The following is an 18,042-nucleotide window of genomic DNA, read 5'->3' on the forward strand; positions in this document are numbered from 1 at the left end:
ATCCAAAAATTATTCCGAAATGAGTGTAAAGGGATGAGCAATCCAACAAAATGGTCTCGCCGTGCACTCAGGATTTTAAAAGTTTCTGTGTGCGCCTTTAAGGTTAATGTAGAAAATTTACGTTCAGACCTCCATGAATTTTATGTTCTTGTTTTTCCCATAACTTTCTTCATTTCATGCACTCAACTTGTTATTTTTACTCACATAAAAGAATTTTAAATGTGAAAATTGTATTGGAAGATCAAATCGATATCTGCATGAAAATTATCTACAGTAATCCTAAAGGCGCACACACAAAAAGGTTTTTTTCAAAACGCGTGGCGAGACCATTTTGCGTAAATGCGTCTCCCTTTAAAAGTTAAATGTTTTCGTCCGATTTTTATTTTGTTATACTTTTCGCGAAATCTCTACTTTTGATATTCCTTTTTGTTAATATTTTTCCGTTATTTTAATGCAATCAAAATTATCTGTTACAGCTCGTCGTAATGGCCTCGCTAGCATATTCCTATCAAGAACAACAGTTGGATTTTCTTCATCTTTGCAGTTTAGGCGATGAAAATCGAGTGAGGAATGCGTTATTGTCTGGAAGAGTTGACAAAAACTACCGTCACAGCTCAAATGGATGGTTAGTTACAGAATTATCGAATTTTTTAAGAATGCCAGCATTTCATTGTTTTCCGTCAGTTTCTAATAATCCGTAACATATATTTTTGTGTGTGAGACAGCTGTTGTTAACAATTGTTGACCACTGTTATGAAATATGACGCCTGTTGTCTCAGTTTCGGACATTTATTCAATTTGAAGCTTTTCTCACGGCCTCTCTCAGTTTCATTTATTTCAAAATTCCTCTTTTTCTCTCACACTCTCTCACGTGAGATTGAAAATTGAATAATATATGTGTTTTCAAATTAAATTCAAAATATTGACGAAGAAACAACTTTGGTATAAATACTGATCTGTTAGGACCGATACCAAATGGTAATTTTCGGACATATTTGATCTCGTAGACAACGGCTCACTATTTCAGTGATCTTTAAAGTAATAAAAAATTCTTCAAAGATTGGTACAGAGAAACTGAAGTAGTTATATTTGTAGAAACTTACATAACTTATAAACCTACCGTATTCCTATCGTACCCAATTACCGTATTTCCTCTATTAGTCTTGAATGCAAGACTAATTTTCAATTGACCCGTAGGTGTGCAAGACTAATAGAGTCTGCATGACTGATTTTCGATTGGTCCGTAGGGGTGCAATACTAATAGGGGTGCAAGACTAATAGAGGAAATACGGTATATTTTTTGTCGTACACTGATGGAAAACTGATGAGACTTTCCCGACAGGGTTCACAACTTGAGTTATTCATTGGTGGCCTCGGTTTCAGTCGGTTGTCGACTGTAAAGACGGGATCCCGTACGGGAAAAACAAAAAGTGACATATGAAAAAGGTATCAGACGGTATTAATCCATACTTTGTTATTTTTTGCTTCTTTGAGTTGATTGTGCAAACGGATAATTTCGAATACCTTCGTGGTATCACTATCAAAGTTTTTCAAAGCATTGAATCTTTACATAGCTTAAACTATGTATTTTGTGAGAATAGCCAAGTATTATGCACATAGAAAATGTTTCTTGTGTTATCAAGATTATTTTTGTAGTTTAAAGTTTCTTGATAGCTTTTCTGGTTACCGAGTTATATGTTTTCAAAAGCGTACACATCAACTATTATGCTTGCGGTTGTCCAAAAATTACAATCGCATTGTCTTAAAACTGAAGTTACTCAATCAGTTTTTGATCAAATCAGGTGATTGACATCTTAATCTCTTCCTTAGAGAATTTTGCAACTTTTGGTGATGTTGAATTTTTGATTATGTCTTGGTGCGTCTCGTAAAATTAGGAAAACCCGCCAAAAATTGTCGTTTTTAACGATTTTTGGAGTTTTCAGGCCTAATTCTTGTTTTGAAGATGCCGACGTCAATTTTCATCAAAAAACCTTCATCAAAAACAGAAAATAATCAGAAAAAAATTATCTACAAAATGGTGGCCTTCAATTTTCAAATTTCTCTTTTCAAGGATCACTAGAGGTCCCGAAAAAATCCATTTTTCGAGGTAGCCTTTTGTTTTTCCGTCTGCCGGCGTCGTGAACATCACTAACCTAGATATTTGCATGAAAATAGATACACTTAGTCTTAATTGACAATATATTAATAAAAAATTTAAAGATTTATCAGCGAATCGCCGGCTTTAAACAGTTTTGTCTGGAAAATCACTAATTTTGAACTTTCACATGTGGGCGTATTCATAGGTGATTTACAATTTTGTCCTTTTTTCATATAATTTCCATGTGTTTGATCAGGCAGTTAGTAAATTTTTATTAGATTTTGTTCACTATCAGCCGTTTCCGGCCTATTTTACCGTTTTCAGTACAAATTCGGCTCAAAAAGCTCACTCTCTCGCCCATGAGAGACGCAGAGACAGTTCATCACGTCAATTTATTTATTTTTTGAAATGAAGAGAGGCCGTGTTTCTGGGATCAAACGAAACAAAAATCGATCTAATTGTTTTCTACCTGAATTACAAATTATCTTTGGAAAACCATCATCTTGTGACGCAAAACAGGCGGACAGCCGTTGGTTCATCTGATAAAAGAATACACGAATCTGTGATAAATCCACGAAACTGAAGAAGTTAGTGGACTTTGTGTAAATTATAGTGGCTAACGAGAGTTGCGGATACCAACTGTTGTTGCGGGGAAATGATATCCACTAAGAGCTTTATCGTTCTCACAGAGTACCCTCTTGCACAAAGAGCAGCAGTCTGTGACTGATTTTTTAGGATCTTGTGTGTTTTGAGAGTGTGTCAAACACTCGGTCAGTTGAAGACTAGTGGCCAAGTGGGGTTGACAAGTTTTTTAAATGATAAATGCTTGATTATTCTAATAAGATAAAGCTTATGATCGTAGTTTTAGGTTGCCAATTTGAAATTAGGCTATTTTTTCAAATCAAAATAGTTTTCTTTTAAAGAAGCCAATTTTAAAAATTTCCTAATTATCACTATTTATTTATTTTCAGGACAGCTTTGCACTGGGCGGCAAATCGCGGACATTACGACGTCGTTCTCCTTCTTATAGAAGACGGATACGCTTTGAACGCAGAAGATAATAAGAACAGAACTCCATACGACGTTAGTTTTATTATTTTTATTCGCTAATTCGGATTATATTTCAGGTTTGCCCAGAAAGTAAAGACAAGTTGAAAGCAGTTTTAGAACTTGGAGAGGAACGTGAAAATATGGTTCGAAGTAAGATTTTTTAGAAGTTTTCCATTAAATTTCCATGTATTTCTTCAGGCAGTGCATCTCGTCGAACATCAGATGCCAGTGAGCAGTCATCTCCCGGTTTTGTTCCGAATTACGTTCGAAATCCACCGTTCCCATATGCTATGAAAAATTCATTTGACAACTTTTCAACACCGCCAGCTTCTTCTGTTTCAAATGGTTCAGGATCTCCAGGTCCACTCAATTCTCCAACTTACTCTTACGGAAGACGAGATTCATTCAATAAAACACGATTTTTGCTTGTCAGGACCAGGTTTGTAAAGTTACACTCTCAGAAAAGTAATGATATTTTTTTTATTATTTCAGCGTGGAAAAAGGAAAAGAAACATACAAACGAGTTACCCTTCCCGGCGGTTCAGACGTTGAACGACTGAAAACGACAATCGAAAAGGCTTGCAAAGGAAAGAAAGTCGATATGATATTCACATTACCGGAAAACGATTTAGTCGAATCAATTGATCAGATTCATCGCTTCAAAGATTGTCAGAAAATAGATGTTATATTCAAAGAAAATGATAGAGAATCAACGCCAATGGTGGTAAGTCTTTCAAAAGTTAAATGTCTTCAAAAATAATTTATGTGGTTACATAACCTTCAGAGTTGTTTCATTAATATATCCAGTAATTGCTTATTTCAAAGGTGCCGAAATTTTTTTTAGTAATTATCTAATTGAGTATTTAGAAATATTCTCTGAAATTTCAAAATATTTAGTGTACATTTGTTTAAACATTTTTTTTTCGAAAAACTTCTACATTGTTAGTTTTTCTCTATTTTCTGCTTCATTTTCTAATTTTTATTTCAAATCCCAAAATCTTCACCTTTAGAAAAATCGTCATAGTCTATAGTTCGTCGTTGTCTTCAAGTCATTTACCACATGTCGTTTCGCAACGAACAAAGCCATATGACATTTCCAATCACTGATAAAGTCATTCCACTGCCGCTCGAAACGAACAGTTCAGTTACCTCAGCACTAGTTTTTTCATTGGATTTCTGTCAACAATTTGTATACTCTTCGTCTCTTTCCTACACCTCAGTGTTCTTTTCTGTCCGGCTGCAGCCGTCATTTGACTGAGTGTACTTTGTTCTCTTTCTTTCTCTTTACATTATACCGCCCATGTGTCCTCTGAATCAATCATAGAATGGGCTCACGGCTTCATCCTTTTGTTTTACTTTTTTACTCATTCTTTCTGAAACTCTACGAAGAGATCTTCATAACATTGAACGCAGACAGTTAGAGCCATTCTAACCACCGCCCATGTTTTACTCTCTTTCGTTCTGCGTTCTATGTTTATCACAAAAATGCGCACACTTTCCCATATGTCTCATGTCTTCAATTCCTTAGATGTTAATTTTGAAATAATACTAAACACCAGAATACAGCTAGAATTTGATAAACTTTCAACAGACATGCAAAATAATTGCTACAAACAAATAACTAGACTTGTATAATATTGTTTTGAGTAGAGTAGATCAAATGTTTTCGAGGCGCTTGAAATTTTGAAACAAAATTACAAAGAACATTTGAAACCTCTATCCTATCCGTTTTTGCCCGCTCAAAATCTCTCATTTTTCAAAGATATATAGTTTTTCCTGTGTTCCTCCCTCCTTTTCAAACTTTCTGCAGCTCGAGATTTTCCCGGCCAGGTGCTATGAACCCGCTTTCTCTTCATTTTCACTTCATTTTGCTGTTCCTCCTCCCGGTGAGCTGCACTCTCATCGAATCCGGTTAATTTCTATTGGTTTCTGCCACTCTTTCTCTTATTCCGCCAAGTTTCACGTGAATAAGCGCGAGACAACATTGGCAGCTTCGTCCATATGTCTATTGTCTCCTATTCTTTCTTTTCATTCTAAATTCCTTTTTGCTTCTTCTCTATTTCTCTCAATGAATTTGTTCCCTCGTAGATCATAGATTCCATAGTTTTCCCTCGATGTTTTCCCAGTGATCATGAATAGAATTCTTATCAATTTGAAAGAAAAAAAACATTTATCTCTGGTTCGTTGACGATTTGTTTACTGATTGGGAAAAGCGCAATGTTTTGGAAGAAATAGGCGCGTGATGAAAGGTCGAAAGTGGTAGCAGTACGGCCAACCATCGACATTTGTTCGAATCGATCTCTTTAAAATAATTTCTGATCAGGTCTTGGTTTTTTGTCAACAAAAATAAAAGTGTTTTTATTTTATTTAAAATTTAAAAAGAATTCAACTTTGATGTTTTGCAGTACCATTAAAATGTTCAAAATTGTTATTCTATCGTTACTTTATTATTCGCCAATATTGTGGAATTAAATGTCGATAAGTTTTTGAAATTATTGATAGGCTTAAGTTTTTTGTACATAAAACCTGCAGCTTCTTTCGAGTTAAACAGTATCAGAAATTTCAGTTTCAGAATTTCAATTTGCTTCTAGAAATTCCGTCAAACAGAATCCTTATTTCACAAACTTTTTTAAAGTTATCGTTACGCTCTCTTCAAAAAATATCACTTATCTATCACGTCCATCCTAGCGTCATCACGCGTTCTTCTCATATTTCGTTTCCTACTAGCCCATATATTTTTTTGTTTTTTCTCTACTTCTGCCCTACTGTTGCTCTTTTTTCTATTATCTTCTTCTTTTTTCATCCGATTTTTCCGCAGTAGCATAGGCAGCGTAGGATATCAATACGAACAACACATCAATCTCACCTGCTAGTATCTCTATTCCGTCCTCTCTTCCACCAGTTATTCCGTGACTCCTTTCACTTTACTTGTACTATGTCGGATTCTGAATCTTCTGATTCCTCACCTGTCGTTCAACGTCGTAGACCATTCTCTATTCGATCTATTAATAGAACACCAAAGGTTCCTTTTTTGAAAATTACAGTTTACTGGAAAATTTTAATGAATATTTGTAATAAACTTTTAAAAATATATAATTTCAGACGGGTGACGCAGTCAACATGTCCGAAGAAAGAGAAGTGTCACCGAAGGATTTGGTCGTAGAAAAGAATTACGGACAAGAAGATATCGATATTCCAAAAAATGATGATCATGAGGAGCAGGAAGAACCGAGAGTGAGTTTTTTGTTTTCACCATCAAAATTTAAAATGAAACCAATATAGGAATGTTTTTTTTTTAATCGCGGTCGTGTGACGTTTTGGATATTTATAATTTTTTTAATTTTGTCTCACAAAAATCCAACAGAAAATCATGATTATCTTTTCGATAAGGCTACACTTAAAAATGGCCATTGTCCGAATTTGCAAATTGTCTTGTAACCTTTTCAAGAGTATATTTTTAAGTGGACGATATTTTCTCTAATTTATAGATTTTTGTTTCAGGCACCAACTCCAGCTGAAGATCTCTCCCATTATGTGAAAGAGCCAAGCCCACCAGTTAGCTTGGCCGCTACTGATTTGGATTCGAATAATGGTGCTGACGAAGGAAACGGAGAAGGGCACGATGAACCAAAATTGATTCCACTCACAACTCGTCAGAGTCTCGATTCGGATCCGGGAGATTTCGAGAAAGTTGACAAGGAAGAAGCTGCCAAGTTAGCTGATACTTCTCCAGCAGTCGCTGGAATTGCTGCAGCCATTCCTATCATATCTGTAAGTTTTCTAATATATAAACCGAAGACATGTACATCCATTCAAATGTTTTACAGGCCCAAGTTGAAGAGGAGCAGAATGATCCAACTGTTTTAGAATCAGAACATGAACCATCGTTTGTTCCACCAGCTTCTGCACACCAAGCTCCATCAACAAAAGCCACAGTTGTCGAAGAGTCGAAGCAAGTTCCAGAAGGACGCGAACCCAGCGATTTGGCCACGTGGATTCACAATAATCCAGACGTCGTCAGAAATGTGGCTGCTGCAGCTGCAGTTGCTGGAGTTGCCGGTCTTGGTTATTACGTCTACGTTAAGAAATTTAAGTAAACTTTAAGATTTCAATTAGTTTTACCCTATAGTTGATACATAGGCTTTCTAAACTCTAAAAGAATAGTCATGAAAAACTGAAATCTAATCACCATCCCAGTTCATACATTCTTCCTCCTCATCACGCCCCGCCCATCCACCGCCTGAAGTTACCCGGTATTCAGTGTATTCTTTAATCATCCAATTTCTTACCGTTTTCTTGTTAGATATCCCAATCATTTAACCATTTTCTTCTCCGTATCGGGTCATTTTTCATCGTTTCAATTGTGCCCACTAAAATCCAAAACGTTTTTTTTTCAACATGAATATTTTATTATCTTATCTCCAGACAAATCAATCACAAATCATCGAACTCATCAATATCAGAGAACAGCTGCTCGTCCATCTCTTCGCCTTGATTAAAACTTTGATGATGAGCATCATGCTCTCCAATATCGAACGCTGATGCAACTTCCAACTCTCCATCCATCATTGAACGTTTGAATAACATGAGTTTGCTCACTGCCAACTCAATTATTTTCTTGGGGGTTCGTTCACTTCTTGTCAATTCAGCAGATATTCCAGTAATTTCACCAGCTTTTTCAATAAAGAATATGAGATCTTCTTCCTCGCCTGAAACTATTCCATTTATTATTTTTTCTGAATAAAAACTCTTACTTCTATTTGCGAGCTGAGAAAGTTGAATTTCCGGAGAGCTGAACTGTTCATCAAGATCAAATAATTCAAGAGGAGGCATTGGTAATTCTTGAAATGTTGGTGGAAATACTGCAGGTTGAAATGGAGGCATTGGAAGTTCAAATTGAGGTTCAACAAGGGTAAGTGGTGGAGGTGAAAGATTCAATGCTTCATACAATCTAGAATAAAAATGTTTATTCAAGTAGAAATGATGTTTTACACTAAAACTTATTGTAAACTTCATTCTAATATTCTTTCCAAATATCGAAATAATTTCAAAAGAAGGACGCGGAAACTTGCGCCTTTAAATGCTAAAAATTTAAACAGTACTGTAGTGTGACACTACTCATTATTCTCTTTTGACTATTAGAAAACAGAGTGAGGTACTACGGTAGTTGTTAAAGTCGCACGCTCTTTTCCGTACTTTATTCGTAAATAATTTGATCGTGTCGAGACCAGCTACCGTATTTTCAGGAAAACATCGCAAAGTTGGTGATTGGGTAAAACCGTGTTTCCATTTTCGAAAGCATGATTCTTGAATCTTTTTCTTAGTAATAACAAACATATTTCTGTAGTCAGGGGAAAGTATTTAGGGCACAGTACCTTATAGTCATTGGCCAATGTTTCAAATTAAAAGAATGCAACGAAGTATCCATAATCTTCATGAAATCCGAACTGATTGCCTGATCCAATTCTCCTTCGTACATACAAACCTGTTTGTTAGTTTGTCTAGAAAGTATAATTTTTTGAAGTCAAACCTTGATCTGCTGGGACATATGAATATGATCTGGAATATTTGTGTAATCATTAATTTCCGGCTCTGCAGCATCTATCGTGTTCAGTTCAAGACCATTGACCAGGAATTCCACAAATGTATCCTGAAATTGAAATTTTCCAATAAGGCGAGTTAAGAGGCGGGTGGGAGGCGCATCCTGCACGCCTCAACCAACCGGGGAAGTTTATTTCGAACCATATCAAAAATACACTTACAAAAATCTTTCCATTTTCTTCCTTATCGATGTATGTGTCATGAAACATCGAGACTGATCCAACCACACACACTCTACCTTTCTTTTTCTGAAAATAATATGAATTAATGTACCAATTTCAGAATATTCTAATACCATTTCATTGAGTTTTGTCTCATGAAAAGCGGCAACTGGGCGACTTGTTGGAAAACTTGTACTTCCAGAAGACAATACTACATTCGACATACGATTATTCACATCTAGAGTACATCCATATGGATAAATGAATGAAAGTGCTCTGAAATATTGAAATCACTTTTTTATTTTTGGAAAATCGGAAACCGAATTTTGTCCTAAATAAATAAAAAGCTAATAGTTCAACTCACTGTGAATTATGTTTTTGCTCAGTGCTCACATTCTTTTTTGCAGCCACTGCAATTGCTCGATTTATGACTCCATTTGCTACTAAAGCTTCTTTCGGATCAAAATATTTCAGGAATACAGTACGAATTACCGAATCTTGAATGTTGATGATTTTTGTAATTCATTTAATTTGATAAAGACATACCCTTATTCACAGTAATTCCATATTTTGCAATCATTTCATTTAATGATTGTCTCTCACCACCTTCACCAGAAAGGATCATCAATGAACCACCTTCTTCCACAAACTTCCATATTGCTTCAATCTTAAATTTTAATTTTTTGGGTGTTAAAATTAGGCTGAGACAATCAAATGAAATTTAATAAAATTTAAAATCCTAAACCTCTCCAGTTCCAAATGATGTCTTTGGTTGTGGAATGATAAGCATCCGAACATCTTCTAATCCATTTAAGTTAATTGGTTCTGTGTTTCTGAATTTAAAAATTATTATCTATCTGCGAGAGAAATTCAAATTTGGCAAAAATTACGGTAGCAGGTCTCGACGCGAGCAAAACAATTCCGCGCAAAGGATTGCTCGACTTCGAGGAGTACTGTAGTTTCCAATATTTTGTTTTTTTCGTTTTATTTTTTATTTTTTAAATAGCAGCTTAATTTGTTCAGTATAATTTGAATATTTATTCCAAAGAATTCAAAATAAGAAAATGAGAAACAAAAATACAAGAAACCTGCTTCTTCGCAGGATCCGATTTTAATTCGTTTCGAGACCGGGTATCGTATTCTTTCATCATAAATCGTAAATCTTTCAACTATGTATTTAATGTATAAAATGTTAAATATTCCAAAAAAGCTCACATTTCAACAGTAAGAACACTTTTTAAATGTCTTGCCACACCACGAAAACCACTAATCAAACTAATTTGTTGCTGTTTTGATTGATCAATCAGAACTTTTCTCCCAATACTCCGGTTCTGGAAAATGGAAATAATAAAATGCGAAAACTAAAATCTAATACTTACAGTCATCTTTTCGTCTGAAAATGGAGGCATAGATGTATACTAATGAAGGTAATAGCTTGAAAGAGATATAAGCCCCAAGAGAGGGAGCAGACAATGTGAGCGAGAAGCAATGAGTGGTTACTATGGTAACATGTGGATACAAATCTTGGAAGGGTCTCCTGGGAAAGGAACTACTAGAGAAATATATAGTTAACTTTGTTTTCTGAAATTTAATGAATTCCGTAATAGACTCCTAATTATTAAAAATGCAATTTCATTTTTGAAGTTTGATGAAAGATGTAATTAATTTTATAACAATTTATTTGGAACGAAAAAAATTTTACATGAAAACCGGAAGTGTGAAATCGTTGTTTCATAATTACATCGTCTTATACAAGATTATAGTTAATAAATAAATACCCATGAAATGTAATGAAAACTGAAAATATAACTACTACATATAAGCAATTATAAAATTAAAATGATACAAGAATACTGGAAATATCGTTTGGTTGGAGTCGGAATTGTTCAGCCTTGTTTCCTTCATAAAGATTGGTTAGTGACGTTTTTTTCGCAGACTTCAGTGTCGAGATCAATTTGAGTGGCTCAATTTCTAATCCAGTAGCTAAGCATGACGTGTCTGGGAGGGTAAGCCTGGATCTACAGTCTGGAACAACTCTATGCATCACCATCGCTGCTTTCTTCTCAGCTGCCGTAGATCTTTCGTTGGCTTCGTAAGTTGTCGGCGATGCCAGTGTTCTGAAAATGATTAAAGATGAGGGTTACTGTAGATTTCAGATTTTTTAACACCTAAATGTCACTAGATGCAGGTCACAGTTCAGCTCTTGTTCCACATTTTTCGAAGAAATAGATTTTGGTGTTGCATCTCCAATCATTTTGACAAGAGGATAATGAAGAGACCACGTAGCGAGATGACCAACATGTGAATGGAATCCAACTCGTTCTTCCTTCTTATTACCACTCGATGAAGACATCGGCTCAATAACAATACGGAAATGTGCAACTGTTCGTTTGTTGTCTCTAACTCCTTGCTGAAGACCTCTGTTGTCATCTGAACTAAGTCGTCGATCAAGCATTATTTCAATTTGTCCCGACGAGAGACTGCTAACTCCGAGAGCCTGTGCCGAATGAATTGACATTCTGGTAGTATCGTCTTCAATGTAAACACCAGCAGACATGGGATAGAAATTGGCCTGTGTTGGTAATTTAGTTTGTCGTCTCCTTTTTATCATTTGCATTCCATTGAGATCAGTGAAAAACTCATCACCACTATTTACTGAAGAACTGAATCTCAGTGCCAACTCGAAATTCTCCTTGGAACGTACATCAACTTCATTATCCAAATCAATCCATGGAAGCCCTTGATAAAGTGTGTACGTTTGCAATATTTTCAGATCATTGTTTGGAGTTGCAAACACTTTTTGAACAACTTCTCCTTTTACCAATATCCAATCACTTGATTGTTTTTTGAGTTCTCTAGCTTCTCCATCGGGAAGGAACAGGTATGCGCCAGCCGGGTTGTCTTCATTTCCATTTGCGACTGAAAGAAAAACATTTTTAAAGCGAACAAAAGATTTGGAGGAAAAGCCTAGATTTTGAAGGGATGAGAAGTGAGAGAGTGAAGAGGAGTGAAGAACGGATGCATCTCTTGACCCAAATCGCCTTATTTCAATCACTTGTTTATCATGTCAACGGCTGATTTGTATCATTTCGCGCTTCTACGCAGGAATGGTGATGTTCTATGCAGCTGCAGTTATTCTAGCTGTATCCGCAGTTTCAGGTGAGTTACTGAAATATTTTGTTTCATAAACTGCACTAGGATGCGTACAAAATGATAAATATTATTTAATCCCTTATTTCAGCCGACCCATTTATTTATAACGTCTACTCATCTTCGGGATCTCGTTCAGGATATGGAAATCCTTATGAACGTGATGAAGTCTATATTCGTAGACCCGGAATGAGCGGAAGTTCATTCTATTCTGGTTCGGGTAACCCAATGATGTCGTCCATGGGATCAATGAGTTCTATGGGAGGATTTCAAGGATTACAGGGAATGCAAGGAATTCAGAGTATCCATAACATGCAAGGAATGCAACAGATGCCGTATGGACTTTCTAGCAGTATGATGGGAATGGGTGAGATTTAATACCTTGTGTGGAAATCACACATTATCCTAATAAAATCGGAAATTTCAAAACTTCAGATACGTATGGATCTAACATGTATAAGCCTCGTTTCGCTGCATCTGATATGATGATGGGAGGTGGTCAACCATTACTACTCAATGGATATCCAATGTACCCAAGTGAGTCAACAGATATCAATTCATTTTTATTAATTCATTAATGATCTTTAGAAACTTCTGGATACCCAATGGTGATTCCACTGGCCATGGGATCCTATGGATCTTCTCCTACAGTATACCAGGGACCAACTGTCTCTCGTCTTCCATTCAGAGCTACTCAACGCGCTGTTCGATCAGCCCGTTACTATTACTAACAACATTCAGATTTAATAATAGTTCTAAATATTCTAATAATCTTCAAATAATAAATCTAATTACTTACACTTTCTCTTTGACTTCCGTGCTCCATAATGAATAAAGTGAGAATTCAAATCAATTGGTTTATCATCAACAAGACTGGTAGCTCTTTTAATCATTCCATTTTCTCCATCAAATTCAGCTTCAACTTTGTCGTTTTTCACAGTAAAGTCTCCAGAAGTGGATGAAGATTTAAAACTTGTTTCTTTGAATTCTGCCGCATTATTGGTGATTATTTCAACTTTGGATGTTGTTGTATTTTTCACAAGTCTGAAACTGACAGACTCCATTGGTCCAAGTGATAACATGAAGCAAAGCTGAAAGACATGATTATATGGTCACTTTCAGGATAATCCTTTATAAATTACTTCGAATATTCCGTTTTTGACAACAAGCGTTTTCTTCTCTTCATCATATGCAATAACCGGCGAAACTTGTTGTTTTTTAATTGGAGGATCAGCTTCGACACCAGCGTCAAGAGAATCAACTTGAATACAAATTGGCTCGTTGCGATTTCTAGATAAAGTATTGAACAATACGACGTTTCTGTAAGAAATACAATTAATCAATGAAAATGGAGACATTAAAAAACTCACTGCCCAATTTTATAGACACGTTTTTCGGGTAGAAGGTTTTCATTAACTCTATGCTCATCCATCTGCATCTTATTCGTTGAATCAATTCCCAGCAATACAACAAGAGCTTCCGAAAGAATATCCTCACATGCGTTCAAAGCATCAATCATTTTCTGACCATAATCCAAGACGACGTGATCTTTTGCCGTACCAGTTACACCATCGTGATGTTGGAAAAGTGAAAGAGCTCGTCGAGCAGTCACAAGCTTCTCAAAAATTTTCGCTTCAACCATTCCTTCTTCTTCAATATTTGCAAGGGTAAAGGCGATTTCAGCTGATCTTAAATAATGTTGGAGAACCCGATCAAGCTGTTTATAGAATGGACGGGAAGTGAAGTATCCTGAAAATTCGTAAAGCGGTAAAAAATTTTGTTAGTTATTTATTTTTTTTCGTTTTTTTTGAAGTTGTTTAGCGATACATTTATTTCTCGCTTTTTTCAAAAAAATAAAGTGAACAAAAAAGCGAAAAACTTTGATATACTGAAAAACAGAAAAACTAGAATCTACACTTGAAATTATAAAAAGAGTACACTTTTGATACATAGATGTTTAAGTTTTTCAAAATTGCTTTTCAATCTTACAAAATGTTTTGTTTATTTTGTGTTTCGTGTTTGGCCAAAAAAATAATTGTTTGCTTTTTTCAAAAAAAAAAACAAAAAAAAAGAGAAAAAATCTGGAATATTGAAAACGAATAAAACTTTAAATTTTACATTTTTCCAAAAAATTACACTCGAAATTAAAGTTTTTCAAAATCACTTTTCAAAGTTTTATTTTTTTCGTGTTTTTGGTGAAAAACCTTTTTCGTTTTCGTTTTCTCAAATTAAAAAAAACTTTTTTTTTCGTCTTCGAAAACAAGAATTTTTGGATTCTGTCCTGATGCTTACCACTCCAATAATGATCATCTCTGTCCGCATAAGTGAAGAAATCTCCAGAAAAAGTTGGAAGTTGCTCGCCAGACGCAGAAATTGCAGTATCAAGCTTCTTGAAATAATCAGAAAGAGTTCCGAATTGAGCATGAACATTCCATTCTGATTTGGAATTCATGTATTCGAACAATTTCTTATAGTTTTCATATTGTGAATTCCATTCAAAATCAATGTCGTACCTAAATAGAGAGCACTATTAGTTTCTAGATTAAGAAATAAAATCTCACCTGAAATCATCTCCAAGTGGTTGGAAAATCACATTATTCTTGAAAAGTTGACTTTTCTTTCTATATTGATCATAAATCATTTCAGCTCTGTGAGCCACATTGTCATCGTTAATTTTCTGTGGAGGGATTCCCCAATCACATGATTTTCCACCTTCTGGCATTCTACGGAAATCGAATTGACAGCAAACAGACGGTTCTGGGCCACACGTATGAGGTATATCGTAAGAGTAGAAAGGCATAATATGTGAACGAAGATCAGGATGTCCAGTTGATCCAAATAATTGTCTCCAGTAGAATTCAAGATTCTTTTTCAGAGCAAGCTCACGTTTCACCGAATAATGAACTCTGGAAATTGAAAATATTTTACTATTTTTAAAAAATAATGTTCATACCTTTGAATTACAGCATTGGTTATATTAGCAGAAGTTAGAAGATGTGGCATTGATGGTGATAAACCGAATGGATCAATTGACCAATGAGATTGTGGAATGGCGCCTAAATATTCAATTTATGCAATATTCAAAAAAAAAACTTTTACTCACTTTTTCCCAAATGATTTTGAATCCATTCATGTCCTTCGAACAATTCAGTGATCATTGAGTGATAATGTGCATTAGCTTCATCTGTCATAACCCATCCGCCAGTAACAATTTCAAACTTTCCTGCTTCCAAATATCCTTTAACTTTCTTTTTAATTTCATCTGCCTGGTCTCTCCACCAAGTTTCGAAAAATGATATTTCTGCATATATAAACCGCATTTCGTCTTTTTCTGCCAAATGTTTAGCCATTCCATCAAGAATATTGCGAGTTTGTCTGTTGTAATACTCTTCGAAAGTCATAATCCATCCGGGATCACAATGAGAATGAGGTATCACAATAACTTCCAAACGTGGAAGAGATTTGACTTTCTCTGCATCGTATTCAATTTTCCATCCTTGTTTCCATACACCTCCGTCTGGATTTTCGAACTTCCAGGTGTCATAGAGATCGAGCATCTTAAAAAAACAAATTTTATTAAAATATAAATAAAATTCTACCTGCAGGTCTGAATGAGCAATGCTGACGTTTTCTCTAATTCCACAAACATCTTTCATCGATGGAGTTGGCTTGATATGTTGCTTTACTTGATGAATATGAGCCATTTCACCACGATTTCCTCGAACTGGAACTGGTGCAACTTCTTTTTCCTCTTTTTCTACTTCTTTTTCTTCCGTTTTTTCTTTTTCTTCATCAAAATCTACCGATTTTTCAGCTTTTGCTCGTTGAACTTCTTGTTCCAAGCGGTCTATCGTTCTTCCATTTTCTTCTGCTACATGCTCCAAATTTCCGATTTTCCGCCGTAAATCATCTACATATCTCTGAAATAAATTTAAGTCATATTATTATAATCTTAATTTGAAAACTTGCTTGTCGTTTGGTGAGCGCTTCAGCTCCGGTTTCAATTCCATTGTACAAATAGAGTGATACGGTGAGAAAGACTCCCAAACATAGGATAATATAGAAATTGCGTTTTCCCATGCTTTATCTTGCCATCAGGCTGAAAATTATTCAGTTATATATGATAATCAATCAAAGACAAAATAAAACAGGTTCAGAAAATGTAACGGCATGTCCAATAAAATAAGTTGTTCTCTCCAATAAAATATGTGTTTACAATGGAGCGAGGTGGCATAGTACTGACCTCACTAAAAGAGGAATTGTGACTTTGGAGAACCACAGTTTCAAGAAAGAATTTTGTACTTAGCTTTTTAATTGTGATGTATTTAATAACATTCAAAAAGAAAATAATTGTAAAATTGTTATTTATTCAAAAATTCTTAAAATCATTTTCTAAATATACATAAATATGGCGAAACAATGTTCTCTGGAAATCCGTTTCTCCGGCACAGAGGTGTCTCGACACATTTTTTTCTCTCACAAAAGTATTGCACAAAAACCCTCTTAATTTCCTTTTTTTTGCATTTTTATGTGGTTTGAAACTATTAAAAATAACTAATTTAGTCAGAAAATAGGCCAAATGTCTACATCATATTTTCAAATATTAATAATCGTCAATATTGCGCTCTTATCAGTAGTTTATCGTCTATCTTTGCAAAGTTCCTTGCACTGTCTTTTATTCACAATCAATATTCATCTATTTTAATGTCATCTCTTTTCTGGTTTCAAAAATCATGACAAAAACGAAAACAACCATTTTTCTTCATCACTTTCACTACTAATTTAGTTCAAAATAGCCCAATTCTTGAAAATTCCAGCCGCATTCCAGTCATGACAACCACTACTATTCAATTCAACGCGCTGCTCCTAGATATTGAGGGTACAATAACCAGTATCTCCTTTGTTAAGGTTATTTTTTCTTCTATTCTATTTCTTCCATTTGATTATCAATTAAAGTTTTTATTTTTACAGGATGAGCTTTTTCCATACGCGTTCGAGAACGTTGGAAATTATTTGGAGGAGCACTACGACAATCCAGCAACTCAAATAATTGTTGAAGATTTGAGGCACATTGCAGACCAACAAGCGGAAAATGATGTGGCAGTTGTGTTAGTATTTAATTTGCACAGCTTGTTTTTATCGAATTTATGTACTTTACAGGCGGATCCGCGAACCAAGAAAGGAATGCATTGAGGATGTAACAAAAAATGTCAGACACTGGATAAAAAGAGACAAAAAAGTTTATAGAGTATTTGAGAAAAGGTGTTTAAAATTCAATATTTTCCAGCTGACACCAATGAAAGCTCTCCAGGGGCTCATTTGGGAAGAGGCTTACCAGCGCGGAGATGTGAAAGGACAGTAAGTAAAATCGACAATAAATAAGTAACACGTATTGTATAATTTTACAATTTCAGTGTATATCCGGACGTTTTACCAGTTTTGAAAATTGTTGAAAATAGAAAAATCCCGATCTACATCTACTCATCGGGATCGGTCCACGCTCAAAAGCTCTTGTTTGCCAATTCAATTGAAGGAGATATGACCAAAGTATAATATTCTTTCCACAATCCATTTTAATGTTTTCTTTCAGATTCTCTATGGCTACTTTGACACAAATATCGGTCTGAAGGGAGAAAGCAATTCATACACGAAAATCAGCGAGCGAATTAAAATTCCTCCCAGTGAAATACTATTCCTGACTGATGTTGAAGCAGAAGCGGCTGCTGCCAAGAAAGCTGGGTTACAGACAAAGTTAGTAGTTCGTCCTGGAAATGCGGGTCTAACACAAGAAGCTATAAACGCCTACGGAACCATTGAAAGTTTGGAAGAAATTTTGTAATTCTTTGTATTCATTGTATTCTTTCCTGAAACATTGTTTGGAGATCTTTAATAAAGCCTTCGGTGTAAAAATTGGTTTTCTAGCTTATTTCGAGTTTTCATTGGTCTCATAAATATATTTACAGCTTTTTTGAATATTCAAAA

General features: G+C 35.1%; 5 protein-coding genes and 4 non-coding genes across 13 annotated transcripts; 5 read left to right on the plus strand and 4 right to left on the minus strand.

Moving 5' to 3' along the window:
* Position 1: 1 nt before the first annotated feature.
* On the minus strand, positions 2-155 carry R31.6. The gene has a single exon (NR_102078.1). It is a non-coding gene; the product is annotated as an Unclassified non-coding RNA R31.6 (non-coding RNA).
* A 330-nt stretch (positions 156-485) lies between these two features.
* Positions 486-7,566, plus strand: R31.2 (the record flags this gene model as incomplete). Of its 4 annotated transcripts, NM_001047689.4 has the most annotated exons (8): positions 486-625; positions 3,070-3,181; positions 3,226-3,298; positions 3,347-3,587; positions 3,641-3,872; positions 6,251-6,382; positions 6,650-6,919; positions 6,976-7,566. In NM_001047689.4, 8 exons carry the CDS (start codon positions 486-488, stop codon positions 7,243-7,245), a joined length of 1,470 nt encoding a protein of 489 aa, NP_001041154.2. The 4 variants fall into 4 exon arrangements, with proteins under 4 accessions (NP_001041154.2, NP_001041155.2, NP_001122992.1 ...); NM_001047690.5 differs by lacking the exons at positions 486-625; positions 3,070-3,181 and having other exon boundaries at positions 3,289-3,298; positions 6,976-7,245; NM_001129520.4 differs by lacking the exons at positions 486-625; positions 3,070-3,181; positions 3,226-3,298; positions 3,347-3,587; positions 3,641-3,872 and adding an exon at positions 5,961-6,170.
* Positions 2,636-2,947, plus strand: R31.4. Its single transcript, NR_069642.1, has one exon. It is a non-coding gene; the product is annotated as an Unclassified non-coding RNA R31.4 (non-coding RNA).
* R31.5 lies at positions 2,646-2,858 on the minus strand. The gene has a single exon (NR_069643.1). It is a non-coding gene; the product is annotated as an Unclassified non-coding RNA R31.5 (non-coding RNA).
* R31.7 lies at positions 4,461-4,584 on the plus strand. Its single transcript, NR_102079.1, has one exon. It is a non-coding gene; the product is annotated as an Unclassified non-coding RNA R31.7 (non-coding RNA).
* Positions 7,534-10,359, minus strand: osm-6 (Intraflagellar transport protein 52 C-terminal domain-containing protein). Its single transcript, NM_171545.9, has 11 exons — positions 10,290-10,359; positions 10,126-10,241; positions 9,656-9,743; positions 9,457-9,577; positions 9,275-9,407; positions 9,045-9,186; positions 8,911-8,997; positions 8,679-8,798; positions 8,524-8,633; positions 7,903-8,099; positions 7,534-7,857 (listed from the first exon to the last, which is right to left on the minus strand). Exons 1-11 carry the CDS (start codon positions 10,317-10,319, stop codon positions 7,583-7,585), a joined length of 1,419 nt encoding a protein of 472 aa, NP_741633.1. The 5' UTR covers positions 10,320-10,359; the 3' UTR covers positions 7,534-7,582.
* A 214-nt stretch (positions 10,360-10,573) lies between these two features.
* aman-2 (Alpha-mannosidase) lies at positions 10,574-16,159 on the minus strand. The gene is made up of 11 exons (NM_073594.4): positions 16,030-16,159; positions 15,660-15,980; positions 15,164-15,617; positions 15,014-15,116; positions 14,622-14,966; positions 14,353-14,573; positions 13,431-13,809; positions 13,203-13,380; positions 12,860-13,151; positions 11,079-11,829; positions 10,574-11,027 (listed from the first exon to the last, which is right to left on the minus strand). The coding sequence occupies exons 1-11, from the start codon at positions 16,138-16,140 to the stop codon at positions 10,745-10,747; spliced, it is 3,438 nt and encodes a 1,145-aa protein (NP_505995.2). The 5' UTR covers positions 16,141-16,159; the 3' UTR covers positions 10,574-10,744.
* F58H1.2 (uncharacterized protein) lies at positions 11,963-12,906 on the plus strand. The gene is made up of 4 exons (NM_073595.6): positions 11,963-12,069; positions 12,152-12,427; positions 12,496-12,597; positions 12,649-12,906. Exons 1-4 carry the CDS (start codon positions 12,018-12,020, stop codon positions 12,789-12,791), a joined length of 573 nt encoding a protein of 190 aa, NP_505996.1. The 5' UTR covers positions 11,963-12,017; the 3' UTR covers positions 12,792-12,906.
* A 731-nt stretch (positions 16,160-16,890) lies between the features above and the next one.
* Positions 16,891-17,972, plus strand: F58H1.3 (Enolase-phosphatase E1; the record flags this gene model as incomplete). Of its 2 annotated transcripts, NM_001047673.4 has the most annotated exons (6): positions 16,891-16,968; positions 17,032-17,168; positions 17,221-17,299; positions 17,348-17,418; positions 17,475-17,607; positions 17,651-17,972. In NM_001047673.4, 6 exons carry the CDS (start codon positions 16,891-16,893, stop codon positions 17,897-17,899), a joined length of 747 nt encoding a protein of 248 aa, NP_001041138.2. In that variant the 3' UTR covers positions 17,900-17,972. The 2 variants fall into 2 exon arrangements, 1 of the variants encoding a protein (NP_001041138.2); NR_003172.2 differs by lacking the exon at positions 16,891-16,968 and having other exon boundaries at positions 17,033-17,168; positions 17,651-17,899.
* Between the last annotated feature and the right edge of the window lie 70 nt (positions 17,973-18,042).

Source organism: Caenorhabditis elegans, chromosome V (assembly GCF_000002985.6).
Source record: "Caenorhabditis elegans chromosome V".
Taxonomy (NCBI): domain Eukaryota; kingdom Metazoa; phylum Nematoda; class Chromadorea; order Rhabditida; family Rhabditidae; genus Caenorhabditis; species Caenorhabditis elegans.